The 25,331-nt window shown below is 40.0% G+C and overlaps 2 protein-coding genes across 2 annotated transcripts in view; both read right to left on the reverse strand.

The window, feature by feature from the left end:
- The window catches only part of LOC133557788 (synaptic vesicle glycoprotein 2A-like), a 36,692-nt gene extending 29,127 nt beyond the window's left edge, over positions 1–7,565 (reverse strand). The window contains exon 1 of the mRNA XM_061908583.1: positions 7,413–7,565. The gene's annotated coding sequence lies outside the window, so the exon portion shown is untranslated. The remainder of the gene's footprint in view (positions 1–7,412) is intronic.
- Positions 7,566–10,344: 2,779 nt separating this feature from the next.
- sf3b4 (splicing factor 3b, subunit 4) lies at positions 10,345–23,431 on the reverse strand. Its single transcript, XM_061907327.1, has 6 exons — positions 23,297–23,431; positions 16,924–17,052; positions 11,178–11,717; positions 10,971–11,129; positions 10,742–10,897; positions 10,345–10,668 (listed from the first exon to the last, which is right to left on the reverse strand). Exons 1-6 carry the CDS (start codon positions 23,328–23,330, stop codon positions 10,499–10,501), a joined length of 1,188 nt encoding a protein of 395 aa, XP_061763311.1. The 5' UTR covers positions 23,331–23,431; the 3' UTR covers positions 10,345–10,498.
- Positions 23,432–25,331: the final 1,900 nt, after the last annotated feature.

The raw sequence follows: 25,331 nt of genomic DNA on the forward strand, positions 1-25,331 counted from the left end.
CGCATGTTTAACTTAGCTAAAGCTAAATATTACTCAAATCTCATCCGCCTTAATAAGAATGATCCTATGTTTTTGTTTAGTACAGTAGCATCACTAACCCAACAAGGGACTCCTTCCAGTAGCTCCACCCACTCGGCAGACGACTTTATGAATTTCTTTAACAAGAAAATTTAAGTCATTAGAAAGGAGATGACAGTCAATGCGTCCCAGCTTCAAAGGGGTTCTATTAACGCTGATACGACTGTATATACGGCGGATACTGGCCTCCAAAATATTTTCTCTCGTTTTGATGAAATAACATTAGAAGATTTGTTACAACGTGTAAATTTAATAAAAAAAACAACATACTTACTTGACCCACTTCCTGGGAAACTTATCGAGGAGCTCTTTGTATTATTAGGTCAATCAGTGCTAAATATTATAAACTTATCACTTTCCTCGGGCACTGTTCCCCTAGCATTCAAAAAAGTGGTTATTCATCCTCTCCTTAAAAGACCTAACCTCGATCCTGACCTCATGGTAAACTACCGACCGGTGTCTCACCTTCCCTTTATTTCGAAAATCCTCGAAAATTTTTTTGCAGAGAAGCTAAATGAACGCTTAGCATCTAACAATCTATGTGAAACCTTTCAATCAGGTTTGAGGGCAAATAACTCTACGGAGACAGCCCTCGCAAAAATGACTAATGATCTATTGCTAACGATGGATTCTGATACGTCATCTATGTTGCTGCTCCTCGATCTTAGCGCTGCTTTCGATACCGTCGATCCTAATATTTTTTTAGAGCGTACCAAAACACAAATTGTCAGACTTAGCCCTGTCTTGGTTTAACTCTTATCTCACTGACAGGATGCAGTGCGTCTCCCATAACAGTGTGACCTCGGACTACGTTAAGGTAACGTGTGGAGTTCCCCAGGGTTCGGTCCTTGGCCCTGCACTCTTCAGCATCTACAAATACGGTGTTAGCTTTCACTGTTATGCTGATGACACCCAACTCTACATGCCCCTAAAGCTGACCAACACGCCGGATTGTAGTCAGTTGGAGGCGTGTCTTAATGAAATTAAACAATGGATGTCCCCCAACTTTTTGAAACTCAACGCCAAAAAAAACGGAAATGCTGATTATCGGTCCTGCTAGACACCGACCTCTATTTAATAATACAACTTTAACATTTGACAACCAAACAATTAAACAAGGCGACTCGGTAAAGAATCTGGGTTTTATCTTCAACCCAACTCTCTCGTTTGAGTCACACATTAAAAGCGTTACTAAAATGGCTTTCTTTCATCTCCGTAATATCGCTAAAATTCGCTCCATTTTGTCCACTAACGACGCTGAGATCATTATCCATGCGTTTGTTACTTCTCGTCTCGGTTAATGTAACGTATTATTTTCGGGTCTCCCCATGTCTATCATTAAAAGATTACAGTTGGTACAAAATGCGGCTGCTAGACTTTTGACAAGAACAAGAAAGTTTGATCACATTACGCCTGTACTGGCTCACCTGCACTGGCTTCCTGTGCACCTAAGATGTGACTTTAAGGTTTTACTACTTACGTGAATTGATTAACGAGGACCCTGACTTAAACACGTTGAAAAAACTTATTCGGGTGTTACCATTTAGTGGTCAATTGTACGGAATATGTACTGAACTGTGCAATCTACTAATAAAAGTATCAATCAATAGATCAATCAATCAATCAAACGTATAAAATACTACACGGTCTAGCTCCATCCTATCTTGCCGATTGTATTGTACCATATGTCCCGGCAAGAAATCTGCGTTCGAAGGACTCCGGCTTATTATTCATATCCAGAGCCCAAAAAAAGTCTGCGGGCTATAGAGCGTTTTCCGTTTGGGCTCCAGTACTCTGGAATGCCCTACCGGTAACAGTTCGAGATGCCACCTCAGTAGAAGCATTTAAGTCTCACCTTAAAACTCATTTGTATACTCTAGCCTTTAAATAGACCCCCTTTTTAGACTAGTTCATCTGCCGTTTCTTTTCTTTTTCTCTTATGTCCCTCCCTCCCTTGTGGAGGGGGTCCTGTCTGGTGGCCATGGATGAAGTACTGGTTGTCCAGAGTCGGGACCCAGAATGGACCGCTCGCCTGTGTATCGGTTGGGGACATCCCTGCGCTGATGATCTGCCTCCGTTTGGGATCTCCTGCTGGCTCCACTTTGGACGGGACTCTCGCTACTATATCGGATCCACTTTGGTCTGGATTCTCACGGTTATGTTAGATCCACTATGGATTGGACTTTCACAATATCATGTCAGATCCGCTCGACATCCATTGCTTTCGGTCCCCTAGGTAGGGGGGTTGCCCACATATGCGGTCCTCTCCAAGGTTTCTCATAGTCATCATTGTCGACGTCCCACTGGGTGAGTTTTTCCTTGCCCTTATGTGGGCTCTACCGAGGATGTCAGTGTGGTTTGTGCAGCCCTTTGAGACACTTGTGATTTAGAACTATATAAATAAACATTGATTGATTGAATATTTTTTATGTAACTGAGCGCTCTTGTCATGTACAAGATATTTGTCTAGAATTTTTTGCAGCAAGTCCTTAAAAGAGCAGAGGGCTCCTCTCATATTGAGGATTTTTGATTAGCGCTTTCTTTTTACGGTAGGTTATCAAAAACAGCAGAGTGCTCCTATCATATAGAGCAGTGGTTCTCAACCTTTTTTCAGTGATGTACCCCCTGTGAACATTTTTTTTTTATTCAAGTACCCCCTAATCGGAGCAAAACAATTTTGGTAGAAAAAAAGAGATAAAGAAGTAAAATACAGCACTATGTCATCAGTTTCTGATTTATTAAATTGTATAACAGAGCAAAATATTGCTCATTTGTATTGATTTTTCTTGAACTATTTGGAAAAAAAGATATAAAAATAACTAAAAAACTTGTCGGAAAAATGAACAAGTGATTCAATTATTAATAAAGATTTCTACACATAGAAGTAATCATCAACTTAAAGTGCCCTCTGGGGGGATTGTAATAGAGATCCATCTGGATTCATGAACTTAATTCTAAACATTTCTTCACAAAAAAATAAATCTTTAACATCAATATTTATGGAACATGCCCACAAAAAATCTAGCTGTCAACACTGAATATTGCACTGTTGCATTTCTTTTCGCAGTTTATGAACTTACATTTATATTTTGTTGAAGTATTATTCAATAAATATGTTTATAAAGGATTTTTGAATTGTTGCTATTTTTAGAATACCGTATTTTCTTGAATTGCCGCCGGGGCACAAATTAATTTAAAACCTCTTCTCACTCCTGCGCTTATCAAAGGCATGCGGTAAAAGTAAGCATGCGCTAATTATTTTAAAACCTCTTCTCACCCTGGCACTTACCAAAGGCATGCAGTAAAAATTTGAGTGTGATGTAAGCTTGGACCTTAAATCCTACTGAATAGCTCTTAATCTTCTTCACTTTATGCAATTTCACATTACCGGTATTGAAATCAGCCTCCTCCATTTTGAAAATTATGACAGGGGAAGTGTCACTCGTTACATCACGAGTTTGACCAGGCGGTGATATTATTTTGGGCAGGCGCATACTATATGCCCTGCGGCAATTCAAGGAAATACGGTATTTAAAAAAAATCTCACGGACCCCTTGGCATACCTTCAAGTACCCCCAGGGGTACGCGTACACCCATTTGAGAACCACTGATATAGAGGATTGCAGCATTTTTTTCTATATATTCCCAAAATACATCAGAGCGTTCTTGTTATGTAGAGGATCTCTGACGAGCATTTTTCTTTTTAACGGGTCCTCAAAAAGGGCAGGGTCCTCCTGCCATATTGAGGATCTTTGATGAACGTTTTTTTTGGGGGGGGGGTTTGCAACAGGTCCTTACAAAACAGCTGAGCGCTCCCGTCATGTTGAGGATCTTTGACTACCGTTTTTTTTTTTTGCGGTATAAAAAAAGCAAAGCGCTCCTATCATATAGAGCAGGGGTCACCAACGCAGTGCCCACGGGCACCAGGTCGACGGTTAGGACCAGATGAGTAACCCGCTGGCCTGTTCTAAAAATAGCTCAAATAGCAGCACTTACCAGTGAGCTGCCTCTATTTTTTAAATTGTATTTATTTACTAGGAAGCTGGTCTCGCATTGCTCGACATTTTTAATTCTAAGAGAGACAAAACTCAAACAGAATTGGAAAATCCAAGAAAATATTTTAATGACTTGGTCTTCACTTGTTTGAATACATTCATTTATTTTTTTACTTTGATTCTTATAATTTTCAGAAAGACAATTTTAGAAAAAAAATACAACCTTAAAAATGATTTTAGGATTTTTAAACACATATACCTTTTTACCTTTTAAATTCCTTCCTCTTCTTTCATGATGATTTAAATCAATGTTCAAGTATTTTTTTATTATTATTATTATTGTAAAGAATAATAAATACATTTTAATTTAATTCTTCATTTTAGCTTCTGTTTTTTCGACGAAGAATATTTGTGAAATATTTCTTTAAACTCATTATGATTAAAATTCAAAACAATTATTTTGGCAAATCTAAAAAATCTGTAGAATCAAATTTAAATCTTATTTCAAAGTCTTTTGAATTTCTTTTAAAATTTTTGTTCTGGAAAATCTAGAAGAAATAATGATTTGTCTTTGTTAGAAATATAGCTTGGTCCAATTTGTTATATATTCTAACAAAGTGCAGATTGGATTTTAACCTATTTAAAACATGTCATCAAATTTCTACAATTAATCTTAATCAGTAAAAATTACTAATGATGTTCCATGAATTCATTTATTATTTTTTTCAAAAACATTCGAATTAGCTAGTTTTTCCCTTCTTTTTTTCGGTTGAATTTTGAATTTTAAAGAGTCGAAATTGAAGATAAACACTGTTTCAAAATTTAATTTTCTTTTTTTTCCCTGTTTTTTCCTCTTTTATACCGTTCAATTAGGTGTTTTTTTCATCATTCTTTACAAAAAAACCTTCCGTAAAAGGAAAAAAAAAATGTACGACGGAATAACAGACAGAAATACCCATATATATTATATATATATATATATATATATATATATATATATATATATATATATATATAAATATATATATATAGCTGAGATAGGCGCCAGCGCCCCCCGCGACCCCGAAAGGGAATAAGCGGTAGAAAATTGATGGATGGATATATATATATATATATTAAAGGTAAATTGAGCAAATTGGCTATTTCTGGCAGTTTACTTAAGTGTGTATCAAACTGGTAGACCTTTGCATTAATCAGTACCCAAGAAGTAGCTCTTGGTTTCAAAAAGGTTGGTGACCCCTGATAGAGAGAATCTTTGGCCAGCATTTTTTACAGTAAGTTCCTAAAAACAGCAAAATGTTCTTGTCAAATAGAAAATGTTTGACTCACATGTTTGCAGTCTATATTTTTTCAAACAGCAGAGCACTCTTGTCAGAGGATCTTAGTCAATGTTTTTGTCAGTAGGTCATTAAAGGCCTACTGAAATGAGATTTTCTTATTTAAACGGGGATAGCAGATCCATTCTATGTGTCATACTTGATCATTTCGCGATATTGTCATATTTTTGCTGAAAGGATTTAGTAAAGAAAATCCACGATAAAGTTCGCAACTTTCAGTCCGAAGAGAAATGCCATGCCTCTACCGGAAGTCGCAGACGATGACGTCACCCGTGTGATGCAAGGCTCCTCACATATTCACATTGATTTTAATGGGAGCCTCCAACAAAAAGTGCTATTCGGACCGAGAAAACGACAATTTCCCCATTAATTTGAGCGAGGAGGAAAGATTTGTGTTCGAGGATATTGATAGCGACGGACTAGAAAAAAAAAAAAGTAAAAAAAAAAAAAAAGGCGATTGCATTGGGACGGATTCCGATGCTTTTAGACACATTTACTAGGTTAATTCTGGGAAATCCCTTATCTTTCTATTGTGTTGCTAGTGTTTTAGTGAGTTAAATAGTACCTGATAGTCGGAAGGGTGTCTCCACGGGTGTGTTGACGCGCAGTGTCTCAGGGGAGTCGACGGCAGCTATGGACAGCACAAGCTCAGCTTTTCTCCGGTAAGAACTGACTTTTTAACCACAATTTTCTCACCGAAACCTGTTGGTTGACATATGGTAGGGATCCATGTTGGCTTGACCGCGCTCTAATCCATAGGAAAGTTTCACCTCCAGGAATTTTAAACAAGGAATCACCGTGTGTTTGTGTGGTTAAAGGCTAAAGCTTCCCAACTCCATCTTGTGACTTCTCCAATATTAATTGAACAAATTACCAAAGATTCAGCAACACAGATGTCCAAAATACTGTGTAATTATGCCGTTGAAGCAGACAACGTTTAGCTGTGTGTGTGTGCAGCGCTCATACTTCCTAAAAACCTGTGACGTCTTGCGTACACGTCATCATTACAAGACGTTTTCAAGACGAAACTCCCGGGAACTTTAAAATTGTAATTTAGTAAACTAAAAAGGCCGTATTGGCAAGTGTTGCAATGTTAATATTTCATCATTGATATATAAACTATCAGACTGCGTGGTGGGTAGTAGTGGGTTTCAGTAGGCCTTTAAGCTGATTGCCTATGCGGAGGATCTTTAACTAGCGTTTTGATATTTTTTATGGTATCGGTCTTCAAAAATAGCAGGGATGTTGTCACATACTAGTATCCTAAGTGGTCCTTTGACTTGCGTTTTATCTTTGCAGTCGACCCTTATAAACGGCACAGCCCTCCCGATGTACAGAGGATCTTTGACCGGCGTCTTTTCAGTAGCTTGTATAGATCGTGTTATGTGAGGACGTACAACACTGTTTGTGTGTAAAATGACACCAATGATCAGATCATAGAGTACAGTAATATGTCTCCTAATGTAATGAAGCAGCTGTGCGCGCTTGTCTTATATGAGACACCGCGGGAGCGACTCCGAAAGGATAATTGATGAATAATGAGCAACAGCTGAGTTTGCTCCATCATATTTGCTTGTGCATTGTGTGTGGCGGCAGCGCAGGTGCAAGAGTCATATATCGTGCAAATGAAGCCTCCATAATGTCTCTCTGCTCCCTGGAAGGGAGAGGGGAGGGGAAATAAAAGGCCGAGCATCGCAAACACACACATTTATATATATTTACTTTTTTTTTTTTTTTTCATGTGCAACACACACACGCAGGTGGAAATAATGTGAGTGTGTGTGCGGCTATGAGAGCTAAATCCATCTTGTCACGATTTGAATGAGAAGGCAGGCCCAACACACACACAGGAAAACAAATGGTGCGTTAATTGTTGCGTGGAAAAAGAACACACCCATCGTCTCCCCCCACACTTGGTGCGGGTGAAACGTCAATCAAGAGACGGGAAAGAGACGCCATGATTGGCAAAATATAATTGATATTTGTAAATATGACGACTTACCCCGTGAAGCCTGCGACGTCTCAGCCCTGGTGAGGATGAGGATGGTGGCGGTGAGGAGGAGGAAGAGGAGGAGGCTGTTGCTGTGAAGCGAGTGATGATGATGATGATGCTGTGGAGAAGCCCACGCCTTCCACACACACACACACACGCACACACACACACACACAGTCATTACGACCGTGCCCCCCCTCCTCTCCCCCTCCCCCTCTTGGCGCATATACGCAAGCATTGTGGCTACATGCATCTTTTTTTTTTATTATTTTTTTGTGTGTTTCCGTTACATTGCGCAGCAAACGTCGTCACGTGATCACGCGATCGATCGCACAGTCGCGCCAAATGCGTGCGGACACGCACGTGCGGGCACACCTGACTCCCGTTGCCATGGCGACCACTCGCCGCGCCAGTCCGACTTGCAGCATCAAGTGCCACGGCGGGGCGAGGTGATTAAGGTGCAATGGAACTGTCGCATGACGTCATCGCGCGTCACGTGTGAAGATGCAAATGAGAAGCTGGTGGATCCACCTGCTTGCTAACTAGGCTGATCGCCAGATCAATATAATTGGCATTTGAATTTAGCAGTTATTACCATAGTACAGTTTTCAAACTCTGGCACGCCGAATAATTGCTTTTAAAGGCCTACTGAAATTAGATTTTCTTATTTAAACGGGGATAGCAGGTCCATTCTATGTGTCATACTTGATCATTTCGAGATATTGATATATTTTTGCTGAAAGAATTTAGTAGAGAACATCCACAATAAAGTTTGCAACTTTTGGTCGCTAATATAAAAGCCTTACCTGTACCGGAAGTCGCAGACGATGACGTCACCCGTGTGAGGGCTCCTCACATTGTTCATAATGGGAGCTTCCAACAAAAGAACAATTTCCCCATTAATTCTAGCGAGGATGAAAGATTTTTGGCTGAGGATATTGATAGCGAAGGACTAGAAAAAAAAAAAAAGGCGATTGCATTGTGAGCGATTCATATATTTTTAGACACATTTACTAGGATAATTCTGGAAGATCCCTTATCTGCTTATTGTTTTAATAGTGTTTTAGTGAGATTTTAATTATTGTAAAGACATACCTCGAGGTCGGATGGCTGCGGTGAACACGCAGTGTCTCAGAGAGAAGCCGAGGAGCAAGCTCACAGCTGCCTTTCTTGACATGACAGCTGCTGCAGGACGACGAATAATCCATTGATGTCTCCAGTAAGATATATATCACAATTTCCCCATCCAAAAACATGCTGGTTGACGTAGAGAAAACATAAATGGTAAATGGGTTGTACTTGTACAGCGCTTTTCTACCCCTTTTTAAGGACAGTATTTCCACATTTGCCCACACACACTGATGGCGGGAACTGCCATGCAAGGCGCTCACCAGGACCCATCAGGAGCAAGGGTGAAGTGTCTTGCCCATGGACACAACGGGCGTGACTAGGATGGTAGAAGGTGGGGATTGAACCAGCAACCCTCAGATTGCTGGCACAGCCACTCTACCAACTTCGCCAAACCGTCCCCATGTTGGCTTGACCGCTCCGCTTCACAACAAACAAAGAAACACCGGCTGTGTCTCGGTGCAAAAGACTGCTGCATTCCACTGCTTTTCACCAACAGCATTGTTCTTTAGTCTCCATTATTAATTGAACAAATTGCAAAAGATTCAGCAACACATATGTCCAAAATACTGTGTAATTACGCCATGAACAGAAGACTTTGGGCCGTGATTGGTGCAGCACTATTTCCTTACAGTCCGTGACGTCACGCGTACGCGTCATTCCGCAACGTTTTCAACAAAAAACTCGCAGGAAATTTAAAATTGCAATTTAGTAAACTAAAAAGGCCGTATTGGCATGTGTTGCACTGTTATTTCATCATTAATATATAAACTATCAGACTGCGTGGTCGGTAGTAGTGGGTTTCAGTAGGCCTTTAATTTTGGCATATTCAAACAGTGTGTAATGCTACAATTGTAAATGTACTTATTAAATAAAACCTCTGCCTTGTTTTTCAAGAATACTTGGACTGACTAAGCTGCTGTATTTTAATTTTGGTCATTTATGGGGCAGTACTCTGTGAAAAAAGTTTGAGAACCACTCCTTAAGTACAACCCTGCAGGGTAGACCCCCACAAGGTATCCCCAAGGCATTGACTGTAGGTATAAAAATGCCTCAGTATTAAGAAAGTTGATAGAAAAATACTATTTTTGGTCCATTTTGACATCTCAAGTGTTGGTAAAAACCAGCAAAGTCTGAACATGAAACATGAACTAATATAAATGTCAGCAATAAACAAAATTGACCACGGCATGGTGCAGTGTGAGAGTGGTGCGTTAATTGCGCAACCCGAGGGTCCCTGGTTCAATCCCTACCTAGTACCAGCCTCGTCACATCCGTTGTGTCCTGAGCAAGAGACTTCACCCTTGTTCCTGATGGGTGCTGGTTAGTGCCTTACTTTGCAGCTCCCTCCAACAGTGTGTGAATGTGTGTGTGAATGGGTAAATGTGGAAGTAATGTCAAAGCGCTTTGAGTACCTTGAAGGTAGAAAAACGCTATACAAGTACAATCCATTTAATTTATCACTTACAACTGGTAGAACATTCTCACTAAGCTTGTTAATGACTAAAGTTATGGTTGAATCCAAAACTAAATTTTAAAAGATGTACAATTATTTATACTATACTTGATGTTTGAATACCAACTTGTCATATTTTCAACCAATCAGAATGCAGAAATAGTTCAGTTTGTGTCAAATATTGTCGAAAATATATTTAAAAAAAAACATTTTACCTGTTAAATATTTCAAAGCTAAAATAAATAACCTAAGCTGCAAATAAAAAATTTTTCTCAAAATGTTTCAAACTGAAATTTTCTTTCAAGTGAATCAAAACAAAAATACTTACCTTTGTATTTTTAAGACGTGTAGCAAACGTGTACTAAAGATTTTATTCATCAGCGGTCTTTCATCTGTACAGTGAACCCATAATACAAAGGCATCATTAAAATAAGCAACCTTACAAACTTGTTTTGATGTTTTCTTAAAAAAAAAAAAAGAAAAGGGGATATTTTTTGTAATATGTTAGGAATTAGGGGGGCAAGGGTGCCAAAGGAACCCGGGGCGGGGCAACGGGCGGCCTTGGCGGCATGAGGGGAGCTCTCTGGAAGCCAAAGGGAGGAGGGCGAGGGGGAGCGGCGCCGTAGCCCGGCGGGGGCATGGGAGGAGGGGGTCCTCTCATACCGGGGGGCACGGGGTGACCTAAAAGTGGCACAGAGAGAAATAATGTAAACTGTATAAAGTAAAATACAGCGAGGAGTGGACGGTTGCGTACCCATGGGTGGTCCATAGGGGGCCCGGTGCGGCATGCCCATGGGCGGTGGGGGCATGCCGGGAGGTGGCGGTGCACGGCCTTGATTTGAGCCTGGAGGTGCGGGAGGTGGTGGCCCCATGCCAGGAGGCGCTGGAGGAGGCATTGGCATCTGCAGACCTATGGGACACTGCAAGTGTTACATGTGCGAACATCACCAAGGTAACACATTTCATACATGCTGAACATCTACCTGCATGCATGGCGCCGGGGAAGGGTGGCGGTCCGGGTGGATGCACGCCTTGTGGGCCTCCATGGTGCATCCCCATGTTGGGCGGCATGGTAGGCATGGACCCAGGAGGGGGCATGGGAGGGAATGCTCCAGGGGGGGGCATCCCTGCACGGAAAGAGGCTGCGGTCATGTTTAATAAGGAGCCACTTGATTACATAAGGATTTTACCTGCAATCATCCCGGGCCCCATTGAGGTCAGGACCGGCGGCGGGACAGCCTGCGGCGGAGGGGCATCGGCGAACAGCTGATGAGGCCTGTCCGCCTGCGAGAGCGGGTTCTGGGCGGCGAGGAGTCGCTCGGCGGCAGAGCCGTGGCGCTCTCCTTTGGAGTCTTTTTTGAAGGCGTAGGACACGGTGATGGGCCTGTTGCACAGGTACTGGCCATTCATGGCCTCGATGGAGGCGTCCGACGCGTCGAAGCTGGCAAAATTGATGAAGGCGTAGCCCTTGGAGTTGCCTGTGTCGGGGTCGCGCATGATCTTGGGCGTCTGGAGGATGACACCAAACGCACTGAACGTGTCGTAGAGGAGCTTCTCATCGATCTCGGGGTCCAGGTTGCCGATAAAGATATTGGCGCCCACATCCAGGTTTTTATTGTGCGCCGACGCCTTATTGACTCGGATGGGTTTGCCATAGAGTTTGATCATGTTCATGATTTTGATGGCGTAGTCGGCATCTTCTTCACTAAGGAACTCCACAAAACCATACCCTGAAACATGCAAAGATTGTTTGGGTGTCTCCACAAAACCATACCCTGAAACACGCAAAGATTGTTTGGGTGTCCAAACTACCCCACTAGCCTGCGAGACATCACAAGTTTAACAAGAAGATTGGCCCCCAGCCTGTTTTTGCCCGAAGTTGGTCCCCATGTGAATTTAAAGTACCAGTAAATGAAAAAACAAGTTGACTTTATATGCTTAAGTGTGAATTATTGTATCTGTTATACATATCCAATTCTATTTGCAATCCAAAAAGTACAGCGTAGACACCACAAAATGCCAGTTTCAGACGGCCATTTTGAATATTCCACTCCGAATCGCTTTGGCAATTTCCGTAAATTCGGGTTGGGATGATGTCACGATGGGAACGCTTCATTTTGGGAATTAACAAAAATTGGAAAGAGATGTGCTGTCTATCATTCACAATCTCCATGTAAGACACAAACACGTTTTTCTTTTTTTTTACGCATTCTACGACATACATAAAAAAATAAAAAGTCTGCTAAGGAGTCAATGAGGGCTCTCTATTCCGCCCACAAAACTCTCTAAATAATGATACAAAACTCTATTTACATGACCTGAATATTGTCCAAATATTAACAATATTGTTAATTTAACGCAGACAAACTATTTTTAGCGGCGCATTGATAACAGAGCGCTAACTATAGCTTATGCTGCAGCTATGTCGTGCTGCTGCCACTGCTCCATCGTATCTTGGCTTGCCAAAGTTATTCTAGATTATAAATCATGACTTTCATCTGGAGAATAGAACGATTCAGCCATAAATATAGTAGTTGTTCATCTGTGCCAATCAATTTATACTCGGACATGGAGACCAACGCACAACAACCAAAGATAGTGTCTGCAGGAAGAAACTTCCGTTTAAACCTTTGTGTGGATGAAGGATAATTAGCTTTTAGCGTAACGTTAGCTCACTTTGCTGTGTGTGAGTGTGTGTGTGTGTTAGGGGCAGCAAAGCCCTGTCTGTCTGTTAATTTCACATGAACTAACATGAAGTCCATGGTGTTCAGGGGTGAATAGTCTCTACTATTGCTATTGTACTATTTTTTTCAGCTATCGTTATATTAATCATTAGTAATGTAGCAGCCTAGTTTTGAATGGCAGGGTCCCTGCTATCACATGTTGACAAAAATATAACATTTACATAATAAAAGTCAACTACAGGCTTCCCAAATGCTGTAATAAATTAAGCACGATGAGTTGACTTGAAACTGTTAAATGTTGCACTTTTTATATGTAGAAGAAAGGTTTTGTCATTTTATTTAATCAAAGCAACAACTTGAGGCAGTTTAATGTGGATTAATGTGGGCAGAATTATTATAATGTTCCCAATGTTAAAAGGTTAAAGCCATTGTTTACAAATTTGGTAAATAAATAACCAAAAAATGTATATTTTGTTGTTTTCTTACTGTACCGAAAATGAACCGAACCGTGACCTCTAAACCGAGGTACGTACCGAACCGAAATTTTTGTGTACCGTTACACCCATACTATCGACGGACTACAATGGTGGACGCTCGTAAATTTTCAGGATTTATGCAGATCAGCAGGTACCAGAAAATAAGAAAAGTTGGTTTTGCGTAATATTGCGAAACAAAACGCCAGGTAATAAGTCTGCTGTCGGGTGCCATTTTACGGTCCTTATACACACATCATAGCAAAACTCATACGCCTGACTACGGTAGCCGTAATGCGCCAACAAACCATCAAGAGGCGCGGCTTCATAGCTTACCAAAGTCGTACTAAAACATTTTGACATACTTTTAAGCGCTGTGTGTAATGTTTTATATTCTCATTGGAACATTTAAAGTTTTGGTGCTGCTTACTAGCACCATATTGCAGTCTACACGTATCTCTTGTGTGTGACTACCATCGACCTAGACACGTATCATTACACCATGTACCAAACAAAATAGCTTTGAGGTTAGTAAGCACAACCAGAAACATTCAGTACATTAGCGCACCAGGTTATAAGGCGCACTGTCCATTTTTGAGAAAATGAAGGGATTTCAAGTATGCCCTATATTTCGAAAAATGCAGTAAATAAAATGAAAAATGCTGATCTAACCACTGTGGTATCAACCATACACTGATACTAGAGTTGTGCAATAGACAATACATATGATAGGATATCGTTCTATCGTGATAATGCATGTTGATGACAGATAGCAGCGTCTTGCAAATTTGACAGCGACAAGCAAACGGATGTGTCCTCAACGCAATGTAGCATTCTAGCTCGCGGCTAAACATGTATTTATTATATTATACTTTGTCGTTCTAGCTATTGTTTATAAACTCAGGAAATAAGTCCCTGAACACAGTAGAGCTTCAAAGGCAAACACCAGAGGTGTGGATCATGTTACTTGGTGCCATCTTAGAAGTATACTAGCTGTTCAGCATACACGTTAGCATGTACATGTTCACCATACATTCAAATGTCAGCTTTTGAACATTCAAACCATTTAAATATTCAAACTATTATTATGTCAGAGAGAGATATATACGTGTCACACCCACTGTGGCACAGCTTATGGTCACGTTCATTGCGCAAGACACATCACCTTTGCTTCTGATGGGCGCCTTGCAAGGCAGCTCCCACTATCAGTGTGTGAATGTGTGTGAATAGAAAAATGTGGTTATAATGTCAAAGCGCCTTGAGTACCTTGAAGGTAGAAAAGCGCTATACAAGTATAAACCAACAACATCCGTTCTACGTTCTATTAGCATTTCAGTTCGGCATTGGAAAATTCCCATGCAATTTCTACAAAATTTGCTTCATCAGGTTGATAATGCTACACCGCCATTCTGTGTCTTTGTCTTATTTTAATTGTCATAAAAATGTTTTTATTATTCAATGATCTTGAAAATGTTAAGTATAGGCTTTGGTATGACCAATTGCTTGTGATCGGAGACGTGACTTCTTCCAAGAAGTAAAATGAAGCAGTGATCAACCAATCCAAAATGGCTGTTGTGCAGCAAGTAGTGCGCAAACGACCTGAGTATGCAAGGGGACTACATCTTCCTGCAAAAAACATATACAAACAAAAACTAACTATGCAATGGAACAGATCCCTATACTTCCTCAAATTTGTCATCTGATATCAAGGATTATCCGTTTTGTATCAATTATCCATTTTAGTGAAAAAACCCAAGATTTTATTTGTCAGCCATATCGCCCAGGCCAAAGTGGATGTAGTGTGTGCTACTATTGTTGTCGTCTTTTGTAAAATCGTGTACTATTACCCCCTTCTTGATTACCTCTTGAGGAACTCTGAATTTATTAAAATCATTTTCGAGAGTTGAACAGTTCGTACAGTCAAAAAAACGCAAGCTTAGGGGCATTATTCTTTGTCAAAGGCAAAATGGCGCCAAATATTCGTTGAGAACAGACGGTGTTTGACCACTACGCACATTTTATAAACCGGACATGGCGTCATTAAAATCCAAGCAACTGTGTCTGAACTACCGTAATTTTCAGTTTATAAGTCGCACCGCCCGAAAATGCACAATAAAGAAGGAAGAAAACATATACGTCGCACTGGAGTATAAGTCGCATTTTTTGGTGAAATTTGTTTGATAAAACCCAACACCAAGAATAGACATTTGATAGGGAATTTAAAATAAAGAATAGTGAACAACAGGCTGAATAAGTGTACATTATATGACGCATAAATAACCAACGGAGAACGTGCCTGGTATGTAAACGTAACATATCATGGTAAGAGTCATTCAAATAACTATAAAATATAGAACATGCTATACGTTTACCAAACAATCTGTCACTCCTAATCGCCAAATCCGATGAAATCTTCCTCTTTGTCGCTTCTAAACAACTCTGCCAACTCCAAAGGTATGCCCGCTTCATCTTGTCGTTTTCTGCAGCATATTTCACTACGTCCAGCTTGTAATCTGCAGTACATGATTTCCTTTTCGGTCCAATTTTTGTTCAGCCCTTCTCAGTTTTTATTAGTTACCGCAAACGATGAAATGATCAATTTTAATAGTTACGGCAGTAGCATATAACAGTTAGCATTCCATGACCCACAATGCACTTCTGCCATGACCCTACCCTGACGAGTTCTTATTGGTTGATGTGTATGTGACGATTGCTGACGTGTGTGTGTGTGTGTGTGTGTGTGTGTGTGTGTGTGTGTGTGTGTGTGTGTGTGTGTGTGTGTGTGTGTGTGTGTGTGTGTGTGTGTTCGTGTGTGTGTGTGTGTGTGTGACGATTGCTGACATTTTCTTGGTCTCTTCCGTGAATGAGATAAATAATATTATTTGATATTGTGTAATCTGCAGTACATGATTTCTTTTTCGGTGCCATTTTTGTTCAGCCCTTCTCAGTTTTTATAAGTTACCGCCAATGAGGAAATTATCCATTTTAATAGTTACGGCAGTAACATATAGCATATAGTAGTTCGCATTCCGTGACCCACAATGCACTTCTGCCATGACCTTCCCCCGCCGAATTCTTATTGGTTGACGTGTATGTGACGATTGGTGACATGTGTGACGATTGCTGACATTTTCTTCGTCTCTTCCGCGAATTAGATAAATAATATTATTTGATATTTTAGGGTAATGTGTTAATAATTTCACACATAAGTCGCTCCGGAGTATATGTCGCACCCCCGGCCAAACTATGAAAAAAACTGCGACTTATGGCCTGAAATATACGGTAATAATCAAATTTGTACTATTGCCCAAAACTATTTAAAAGTATCGAAACAACAGAAAAGCAACTGTTTCTTACATTTAACATAAGTATAAATAGAACATGCTAAAACAGAAACAGAAAATTATCATGTAGATTAAAAATATCCATCCATTTTCTACCGCTTGTCCGGTTCGGTCGCAGATTTGACAAAATAATACTACCAATATCGATGTAATATGCTACCACATATGTCAGCAGTTTAGGAGCCTTTGTTAACTGTTTTGAAATGGTTATTTTAGCAATTACATACAAAATAAAAATTGAATCTATCATTATCATTGAAGGCTGCAATATAAAATCAAAATGTAGATATTATGCCATATCACCTTAACAAATGTTATACTTGGTATTGTTACTGTTGATATTTGCATCGATCCACCCGCCAAGATCTATTGTCGGTCAAATGTATATTGTTAATATGGTGCAACCTTATCTTGTATAAGTAAATATCAACTTACCTTGATGTTGTCCTGTCACCCTGTCTTTAGGCATGTGTGTGTTGACGACAGGACCAGCCTGCAAAAAAAGCTCCCATAATAACGGCTCTGACACCTTCTCATCCAGGCCACCCACATACACCGTGGCATCTGTGCAAATAAAAAAAACACACACACCAAAAGTCAACTAAAGCAGCCACGCACAACCTTTTTGAGCCCGTAAGCTGCCTTGTTTTGTCTCTCTGAAAAACATGTGGTCCAGAGCACATTCTAATCCAATTCCACCATCATTTAAAAAACAATAAAGGTAAAATATGAAATGATAATACTTACGGCTAGGCTGATGAAACGATATCAATGTATATCCCAATACACACGTAATTTATATCAATAAAAATGTGTTCCATAAAGCATTCGATATATTTTGGTTAAAAGAAATTGAATAGAATGAAGCAAAGTTGGTAGCATGAACAAAGGCACTCGCGAGGAAAGGGTCACTCTGCAATGGGAGGGACACGCTTAAAGGGGAACATTATCACCAGACCTATGTAAGCGTCAATATATACCTTGATGTTGCAGAAAAAAAGACCATATATTTTTTTAACCGATTTCCGAACTCTAGATGGGTGAATTTTGGCGAATTAAACGTCTTTCTATTTATCGCTCTTGGAGCGATGACGTCAGAACGTGACGTCTCCGAGGTAATACAGCCGCCATTTTCATTTTCAACACATTACAAACACCGGGTCTCAGCTCTGTTATTTTCCGTTTTTTCGACTATTTTCTGGAACCCTCGAGACATCATGCCTCGTCGGTGTGTTGTCGGAGGGTGAACAACACTAACAGGGAGGGATTCAAGTTGCACCACTGGCCCAAAGATGCGAAAGTGGCAAGAAATTGGATGAAATTTGTTCAAAATACGAGGGTGGGGGGAAAGCCGACGAAATGGTCCGTAGTTTGTTCCGCACACTTTACCGACGAAAGTTATGCTACTACAGAGATGGCAAGATTGTGTGGATATCCTGCGACACTCAAAGCAGATGCATTTCCAATGATAAAGTCAAAGAAATCTGCCGCCAGACCCCCATTGAATGTGCCGGAGTGTCTGCACATTTTACCTGCGATGCTAAGGCAGACATGGCACAGAGATGTATGGATATCCTGCAGATGCATTTCCAACGATAAAGTCAACGAAATCCCAAAGATGAGTTTTGTTGATGTTATTGACTTATGTGCTAATCAGACGTATTTGGTCGAGGCATGACTGCCAGCTAATCGATGCTAACATGCTATTTAGGCTAGCTATATGTACATTTGTAGCTATATTTGCATCCAGCGTTTCCCTCCACCCACATTTAATGCCAAACAAACACTTAACAATCGGCGGATTTAAGTTGATCCAGTGTCACAAGATGCGAAAGTCCCGAACGTTTGGGCTGCACATTTTACCGGCGATGCTAAGGCATACATGGCCGAATAGCGTCAATAGCTATTCGCTCAATAGCTTCAGTTTCTTCTTCAATTTCGTTTTCGCTATCTGCCTCCATACTCCAACCATCCATTTCAATACATGCGTAATCTGTTGAATCGCTTAAGCCGCTGAAATCCGAGTCTGAATCCGAGCTAATGTCGCTATATCTTGCTGTGCTATCCGTTTGTTTGTATTGGCATCACTGGATGACGTCACAAGAAAATGGATGGTGGCTTCATAGACAGCGAAAATCAGGCACTTTAAAGCCTTTTTTAGGGATATTCCGGGATGGGTAAAATTTTGAAAAAAACTTCGAAAAATAAAATAAGCCACTGGGAACTGATTTTTATTGGTTTTAACCCTTCTGAAATTGTGATAATGTTCCCCTTTAACAGCCAATCATGGAACAGTATCTATTAAGTTTAGTTGCGCCATCTTGCTGTCTCGCTGTTCATTTTCTGCATGTAATAAGAAAAACTAAAAATGAGTGCTGCAAAAAGCGGAGAAATTGTCGATAAAACAGGAAGTCAATCAACAATGTGGCAGTCCTTCACTGCCCTCACCTTTTCTCCTTCTCCCTCAAATGTATGGAAACCGGTAGGAGCTGATGTGCAAGACTGTGTCGAAACTAAATATCGGGCTGCAGATATTATCAGCCAATAAATTCTTAAAATGTAATTTCGGAAATTATCGGTATCGGTTTCAAAATGATCGATATCAGTTTCAAAAAGTAAAATGTATGACTTTTTAAAACGCCAATGTACGGAGTGGTACACGGACGTAGGGAGAAGTACAGAGCGCCAATTAACCTTAAAGGCACTGTGTCTGCGTGACGGCCCTGTCACATAATATCTACGGCTTTTCACACACACAAGTGAATGCCATGCATACTTGGTCAACAGCCATACAGGTCACACTGAGGGTGGCCGTATAAACAACTTTAACACTGTTACAAATATGTGCCACATTGTGAACCCACACCAAACAAGAATGACAAATATTTCGGGAGAAGATCCGCACCATAACACAACAGAACAAATACCTCGAATTCCTTGCAGCACTAACACTTCCGGTACGCTACAATATACACCCCCCCGCTACCACCTACCCCCCACACCTCAACCTCCTCATGCTCTCTCAGGGAGAGCATGTCCCAAATTCCAAGCTGCTGTTTTGAGGCATGTTAAAAAAAATAATGCACTTTTTGACTTCAATAATAAATATGGCAATGCCACGTATAAATATGGCAATGCCACGTTGGCATTTTTTCCATAACTTCAGTTGATTTATTTTGGAAAACCTTGTTACATTGTTTAATGCATCTAGTGGGGCATCACAACAAAATTAGGCAGAATAATGTGTTAATCCCACGACTGTATATATGGGTTGATATCGGAATCGGTAATTAAGAGTTGGACAATATCGGAATATTGGCAAATAAGCCATTATCAGACATCTCTAAAAATAAATAAATATAGCAAATCTGCTACTTTAAAACAATCGTGTACAATAATATTTTATTTATTATTACTGCATAAGATAAATTCATTTTCATACTTGAAGAGTAACAGACCAAATTAAATGTTACATAGACATAACTAACAGTCAACCTGCAAAAAAAAATATTCTCGGGTTTCACACTTTGCACTGTTTTGTTACATTTTATTAAGCATTTCTTACAAAGTCCTCGTTCTTGCTGCTTAATTTAAATAGCTTATTGTTAAGGGTTAAATGTGATTTAGGATTGTGTTTACATTGACCGTTTTCCATGGTTGTGTTGACTTTTCCTTACCTTTCTGCTTTGATCGCTAAATCAATTGATATTGCCATAAGTATTTGGCCACCTGCCCTGACTCACATATTAACTTGAAGCGCCATCCCATTCCTAACCCATAGGGTTTAATATGATGTATGTCCACCTTTAGCAGCTATTACAGCTTCAAGTCTTCTGGGAAGGCTGTCCACAAGGTTGCAGTGTATTTATAGGAATTTTCCACCATTTTTCCAAAAGCGCATTGGTGAGGTCACATAATGATGTTGGTCGAGAAGGCCTGGCTCTCAGTCTCCAGTCTAATTCATTCCAAAGGTGGGCTATCGGGTTCAGGTCAGGACTCTGCGCAGGCCAGTCAACTTTATCCACACCACACTCTGTCATCAATGACTTTATGAACCTTGCTTTGTGCACTGTCATGATGGAAGAGAAAGGGGCCCGCTCCAAACTGCTCCCACAAGGTTGGGAGCATGGAATTGTCCAAAATGTTTTGGTTTCCTGGAGCATTCAAAGTTCCTTTCACTGGAACTAAGGGGTCAAGCACAACTCCAGAAAAACAACCCCCACCATAATTCCTCCTGCACCAAATTTCACACTCGGCACAATGCAGTCCGAAATGCACCCTTCTCCTGGGAACCTCCAAGCTCAAGACTGGTCCATCGGATTGCCAGATGGAAAAGTGTGATTCATCACTCCAGAGAACGCGCCTCCACTGCCCTAGAGTCCAGTAGCGACGTGCTTTACACCACTGCATCCGACGCTTTGCATTGGACTTGGTGATGTGTGCCTTAGATGCAGCTGACCGGCCCTGGAAACCTATTCCGTGAAGCTCTCTGCGTACTGGACAAGGGGTAATTGGAAGGTCACATGAAGTTTGGAGCTCTGTAACAACTGACTGTGCAGAAAGTTTTTGCACTATGCGCTTCAGCATCCGCTGACCCCTCTCTGTTAGTTTACGTGGCCCACCACATTGTGGCTTAGTTGCTGTTGTTCCCAAACTCTTCCTCTTTCTTATAATAAAGCCTACATTTGAATTAGGAATATTTAGGAGCGAGGACATTTCACGACTGGATTTATTACACAGGTGGCATTCTATGACAGTTCCTGAGAACTACAAATGTTTGTATAAACAGTCTTTATGCCTAAGTGCTTGATTTTATACACCTGCTGCCGAGCCAAGTGATTAAGACACCCGATTCTCATCAATTGGATGGGTGGCCAAATATTTTTGGCATTATAGTGCAATGCGCAACCCGAGGGTCCCAAGCTCCTGATGGGTGCTGATTAGCGCCTTGCATGGGAGCTCCCTCCATCAGTGTGTGTATGGGTAGATGTGGAAGTAGGGTCAAAACGCTTTGAGTACCTTGAAGGTAGAAAAGCGCTATACAAGTACAACCCATTTATCATTTATCAATGATTATCAATATCGACCACCATAATAAAACTTGTATCGTGATACAGGTTTCAGCCATATCGCCCAACACTAAAAACACTGTAAAACTCAAACTACCCAATTTCCTTGAACTGCCGCAGGGCATATAGTATGCGCCTGCCTTGAATTACTGCCGGGTCAAACTCGCTTCCCAAAATAATTAGCGCATGCATAGTATTACCGCCTGGTCAACATGGAGGAGGCTGATTTCAATACCAGTAATTTGAAATCGCATAAAAGGGAAGAAAATTAAGAGCTATTCAGTAGGATTTAAGGTTCAAGCTTACATCACACTCAAATTTTTACTGCATACCTTTGGTAAGTGCTGGAGTGAGAAGAGGTATTAAAATAATTAGCGCATGCTTACTTTTACCGAATGCCTTTGCGGCAATTCAAGGAAATACGGTATATGCTGACCCGACCAACTCCAAAGAGAGGATTGTCTCTCTTGGGTTGCCGTAGTTTTACTCTCTTCCATTTACAAGAACTTTTAGCCTGCTACGCCAGGGGTAGCGAATCTATGGCTCTAGAGCAGGGGTAGGGAACCTATGGCTCGAGAGCCAGATGTGGCTCTTTTGATGACTGAATCTGGCTCTCAGATAAAACTTAGTGGACATTGCTTATTACGGTGAGTAGTGAATAATTCCTCTGGTAATCACAGTGTCAAAAATAACGTTCAAAATATAAAACATTCTCATGCATTTTAATCCATCCATCCGGTTACTACCGCAGCTGTTCAAGAAGTCGCATTAATGGTAAGAAGTTTTTTATTTATTGTTGGTTAGCTTCAGAATAACAATGTTATAAAAAAGAATAAGAGACTTATTATACTCTAAAAATGTTGGTCTTACTTAAAAATGCAGGCATTTAGTTGTATTCAGTCTTAAAAATATATATATGGCTCTAATGGAAATACTTTTAAAAATATTTGGCTTGGATGGCTCTCTCAGCCAAAAAGGTTCCCGACTCCTGCTCTGGAGCCAGATGTGGCTCTTTTGATGACTGCATCTGGCTCTCAGATAAATCTTAGCTGACATTGCTTATCACGAAAAGCAATGAATAATTCCGCTGGTAATCACAGTGTTAAAAATAATCTTCAAACTATGAACTATTCTCATGCATTTTAATCCAACCATCCGTTTTCTATCACACCTGTCCAAGATGTCTCATTAAGGGTAAGAAGTATTGTATTTATTATTGGTTAACTTTAGAATAACAATGTAATTAAAAATAATAAGAGACTTATTACACTCTAAAAATGTTGGTCTTACTTAAATATGCACGCATTTAGTTGTATTCAGTGTTAAAAAAATATAAGGCTCTCACGGAAATACATTTTGCAATATATGGCTTTCATGGCTCTCTCAGCCAAAAAGGTTCCCGACCCCTGTGCTAAGCTAACAGTATCCACTAGCAAACTGCATGTATTGCGCCCAAATATGCGAACATCAATAAACAGAACAACAAGGGTAGTTATGCGTCAGCACAACAAATATACACGGACATATTAGACCGCTAACAAGAGTTGTTTAGATATTATATAAGTGTTGAGAAAAATCAGCGGCAAGCAGCTAAGCTAACGACTACGGCATGTGTTTGCGCGTGGCCAATTATTAGCGAAGCAGGAAGCCTCGGGAAGCCAACAGAGAGTCTGAATGAAAGCCAACACTACAAACATTGAGGGAAGATAACAAATACAAGTACTGAACAACAGCATTACCTTGGTTTCTTTCAGAAATAGGTCCCGCTGCCATTGTTGAATGAACAACGGTGGGATGCCGTGTGGAAAGAAGTCCCGCCTCTTCCGGCTGTCGCAGGCGGAAGTTGGAAATCGTTTTTTTTTTTGGCCATTTAGTTTAAGGCGAAACCGAAATTTTCGCTTTAGTTTAATGATTTCAAGTTATGATAAAATCTTGGAAGATTGTAGGAGTAGAAAAGCCCTTAAATATTATTTGTGGAGGAAGTTAAGTTGTTTTAAATAAGACCACTTTTATATATTTGTATTTTATATTTGGTATTTTAGGCTTCATAATGCGCCACACATTTTCAATGGGAGACAGGTCTGGACTACAGGCAGGCCAGTCAAGTACCCCCACTCTTTTACAATGAAGCCACGCTGTTGTAACAAGTGACTTGGTATTGTCATGCTGAAATAAGCAGGGGCGTCCATGATAATGTTGCTTGGATGACAACATATGCCGCTCCAACACCTGGACCATTCCGCATTAATGGTGCCTTTACAGATGTGTAAGTTACCCATGCCTTGGGCACTAATACACCGCCATACCATCACAGATGCTGGATTTTCAACTTTGCACCTAGAACAGTCCTGATGTTCTTTTCCTCTTCGGTCCGGAGGACACGACGTTCATCGTTTCCAAAAAACAATTTGAAATGTGGACTCGTCAGACCACAGAACACTTTTCCACTTTGCAGCAGTCCATCTTAGCTGAGCCCTGGCCCAGAGTGTAGTTTAAGGCAAAACCGAAAGTTTCGCTTTAGTTGAATGATTTCAAGTTATGATAAAATCTTGTAAGATTGAAGAAGTAGAAAAGCCCTTAATATTTTTTTTGTGGAAGAAGTTAATTGTTTCAAATAAGCCCACTTTTATATATGTGTGTGAATGCTCCATATATACGTACATGTAAAGGTTGTTTTCGACCAAAATGTATCTATTTATTGTGTGGATGCCAAAAAGAATTCACACATATGTTGTTCTATTTATTACTATTGTGTGAATGTCAATACATTCACACAATAAGATTATTAGCCAAAAAATGTTCAACCTATTGTTGTGTGAAAGCCTTGTAATGTATTGATTGTTTGATTGAAACTTTCATTAAGAGATTGCACAGTGCAGTACATAGTCTGTACAGTTGACCACTAAATGGTAAAACTGATTGATTGAAACTTTTATTAGTAGATTGCACAGTACAGTACATATTCCGTACAATTGCCACTAAATGGTAACGCCGGAATATGTTTTTCAACTTCTTTAAGTGGGGGTCCACGTTAATCAATTCATGGTAGTTCATAATTCATTATGGGCCTGTTGCTATGCAAGCACCCATTCACTCTATATTATTATTGCTTAGATAGGCTTCCTCCCTAGCTAATCTTGTATGTTTACATCTAAAAAATTATGAATTTTGACACTTGGCAAAAGTATGCTAGCTACTCCTGTTACCATGCTAATTTGAGCATGCTAACATTTTATGCGAGCATTTTGGCTGATATCGTACTTTTTAATCTGATAAACATGGATATTGTTACTTGCCGCCATCTTAAAAAAATGTTAACTATTCCACTGTGATTGTTATTATAAAATGTGGACCCTAGTGTGTGAATGTGAGTGTGAATGTAGTCTGTCTATTTGTGTTGGCCCTGCGATGAGGTGGACACTTGTCCAGGGGGTACCCCGCCTTCCGCCTGATTGTAGCTGAGATAGGCTCCAGTGCCCCCCCACGACCCGAAGGGAATAAGCGGGAGGAAATACAGTATATATATATGTATATATATATCTTTTTTATACATATATATATATACAGTATATATATATGTATATATATATCTTTTTTATACATATATATATATATATATATATACTTTTTTACTGCTGGTATATATATATATGTATGTATATTTCTACCGTATATATATATATATATATATATATATATATATATATATATATATATATATATATATATATATATATATATATATATATATATTAGGGCTGGGCAACGATTAAA

Source organism: Nerophis ophidion, linkage group LG08 (assembly GCF_033978795.1).
Source record: "Nerophis ophidion isolate RoL-2023_Sa linkage group LG08, RoL_Noph_v1.0, whole genome shotgun sequence".
NCBI lineage: Eukaryota > Metazoa > Chordata > Actinopteri > Syngnathiformes > Syngnathidae > Nerophis > Nerophis ophidion.

What these genes read in the sequence shown, in the direction of transcription:
- sf3b4 (XM_061907327.1), bottom strand. Translation starts at nt 23,330, where the DNA reads ATGGCAGCGGGACCTATTTCTGAAAGAAACCAAG. An exon ending in TATTTCTGAAAGAAACCAAG is followed by an intron (nt 17,053 to 23,296) that starts GTAATGCTGTTG and finishes TTATTTGCACAG; the next exon opens with ATGCCACGGTGTATGTGGGT. An exon ending in GGTGACAGGACAACATCAAG is followed by an intron (nt 11,718 to 16,923) that starts GTAAGTTGATAT and finishes TGCATGTTTCAG; the next exon opens with GGTATGGTTTTGTGGAGTTC.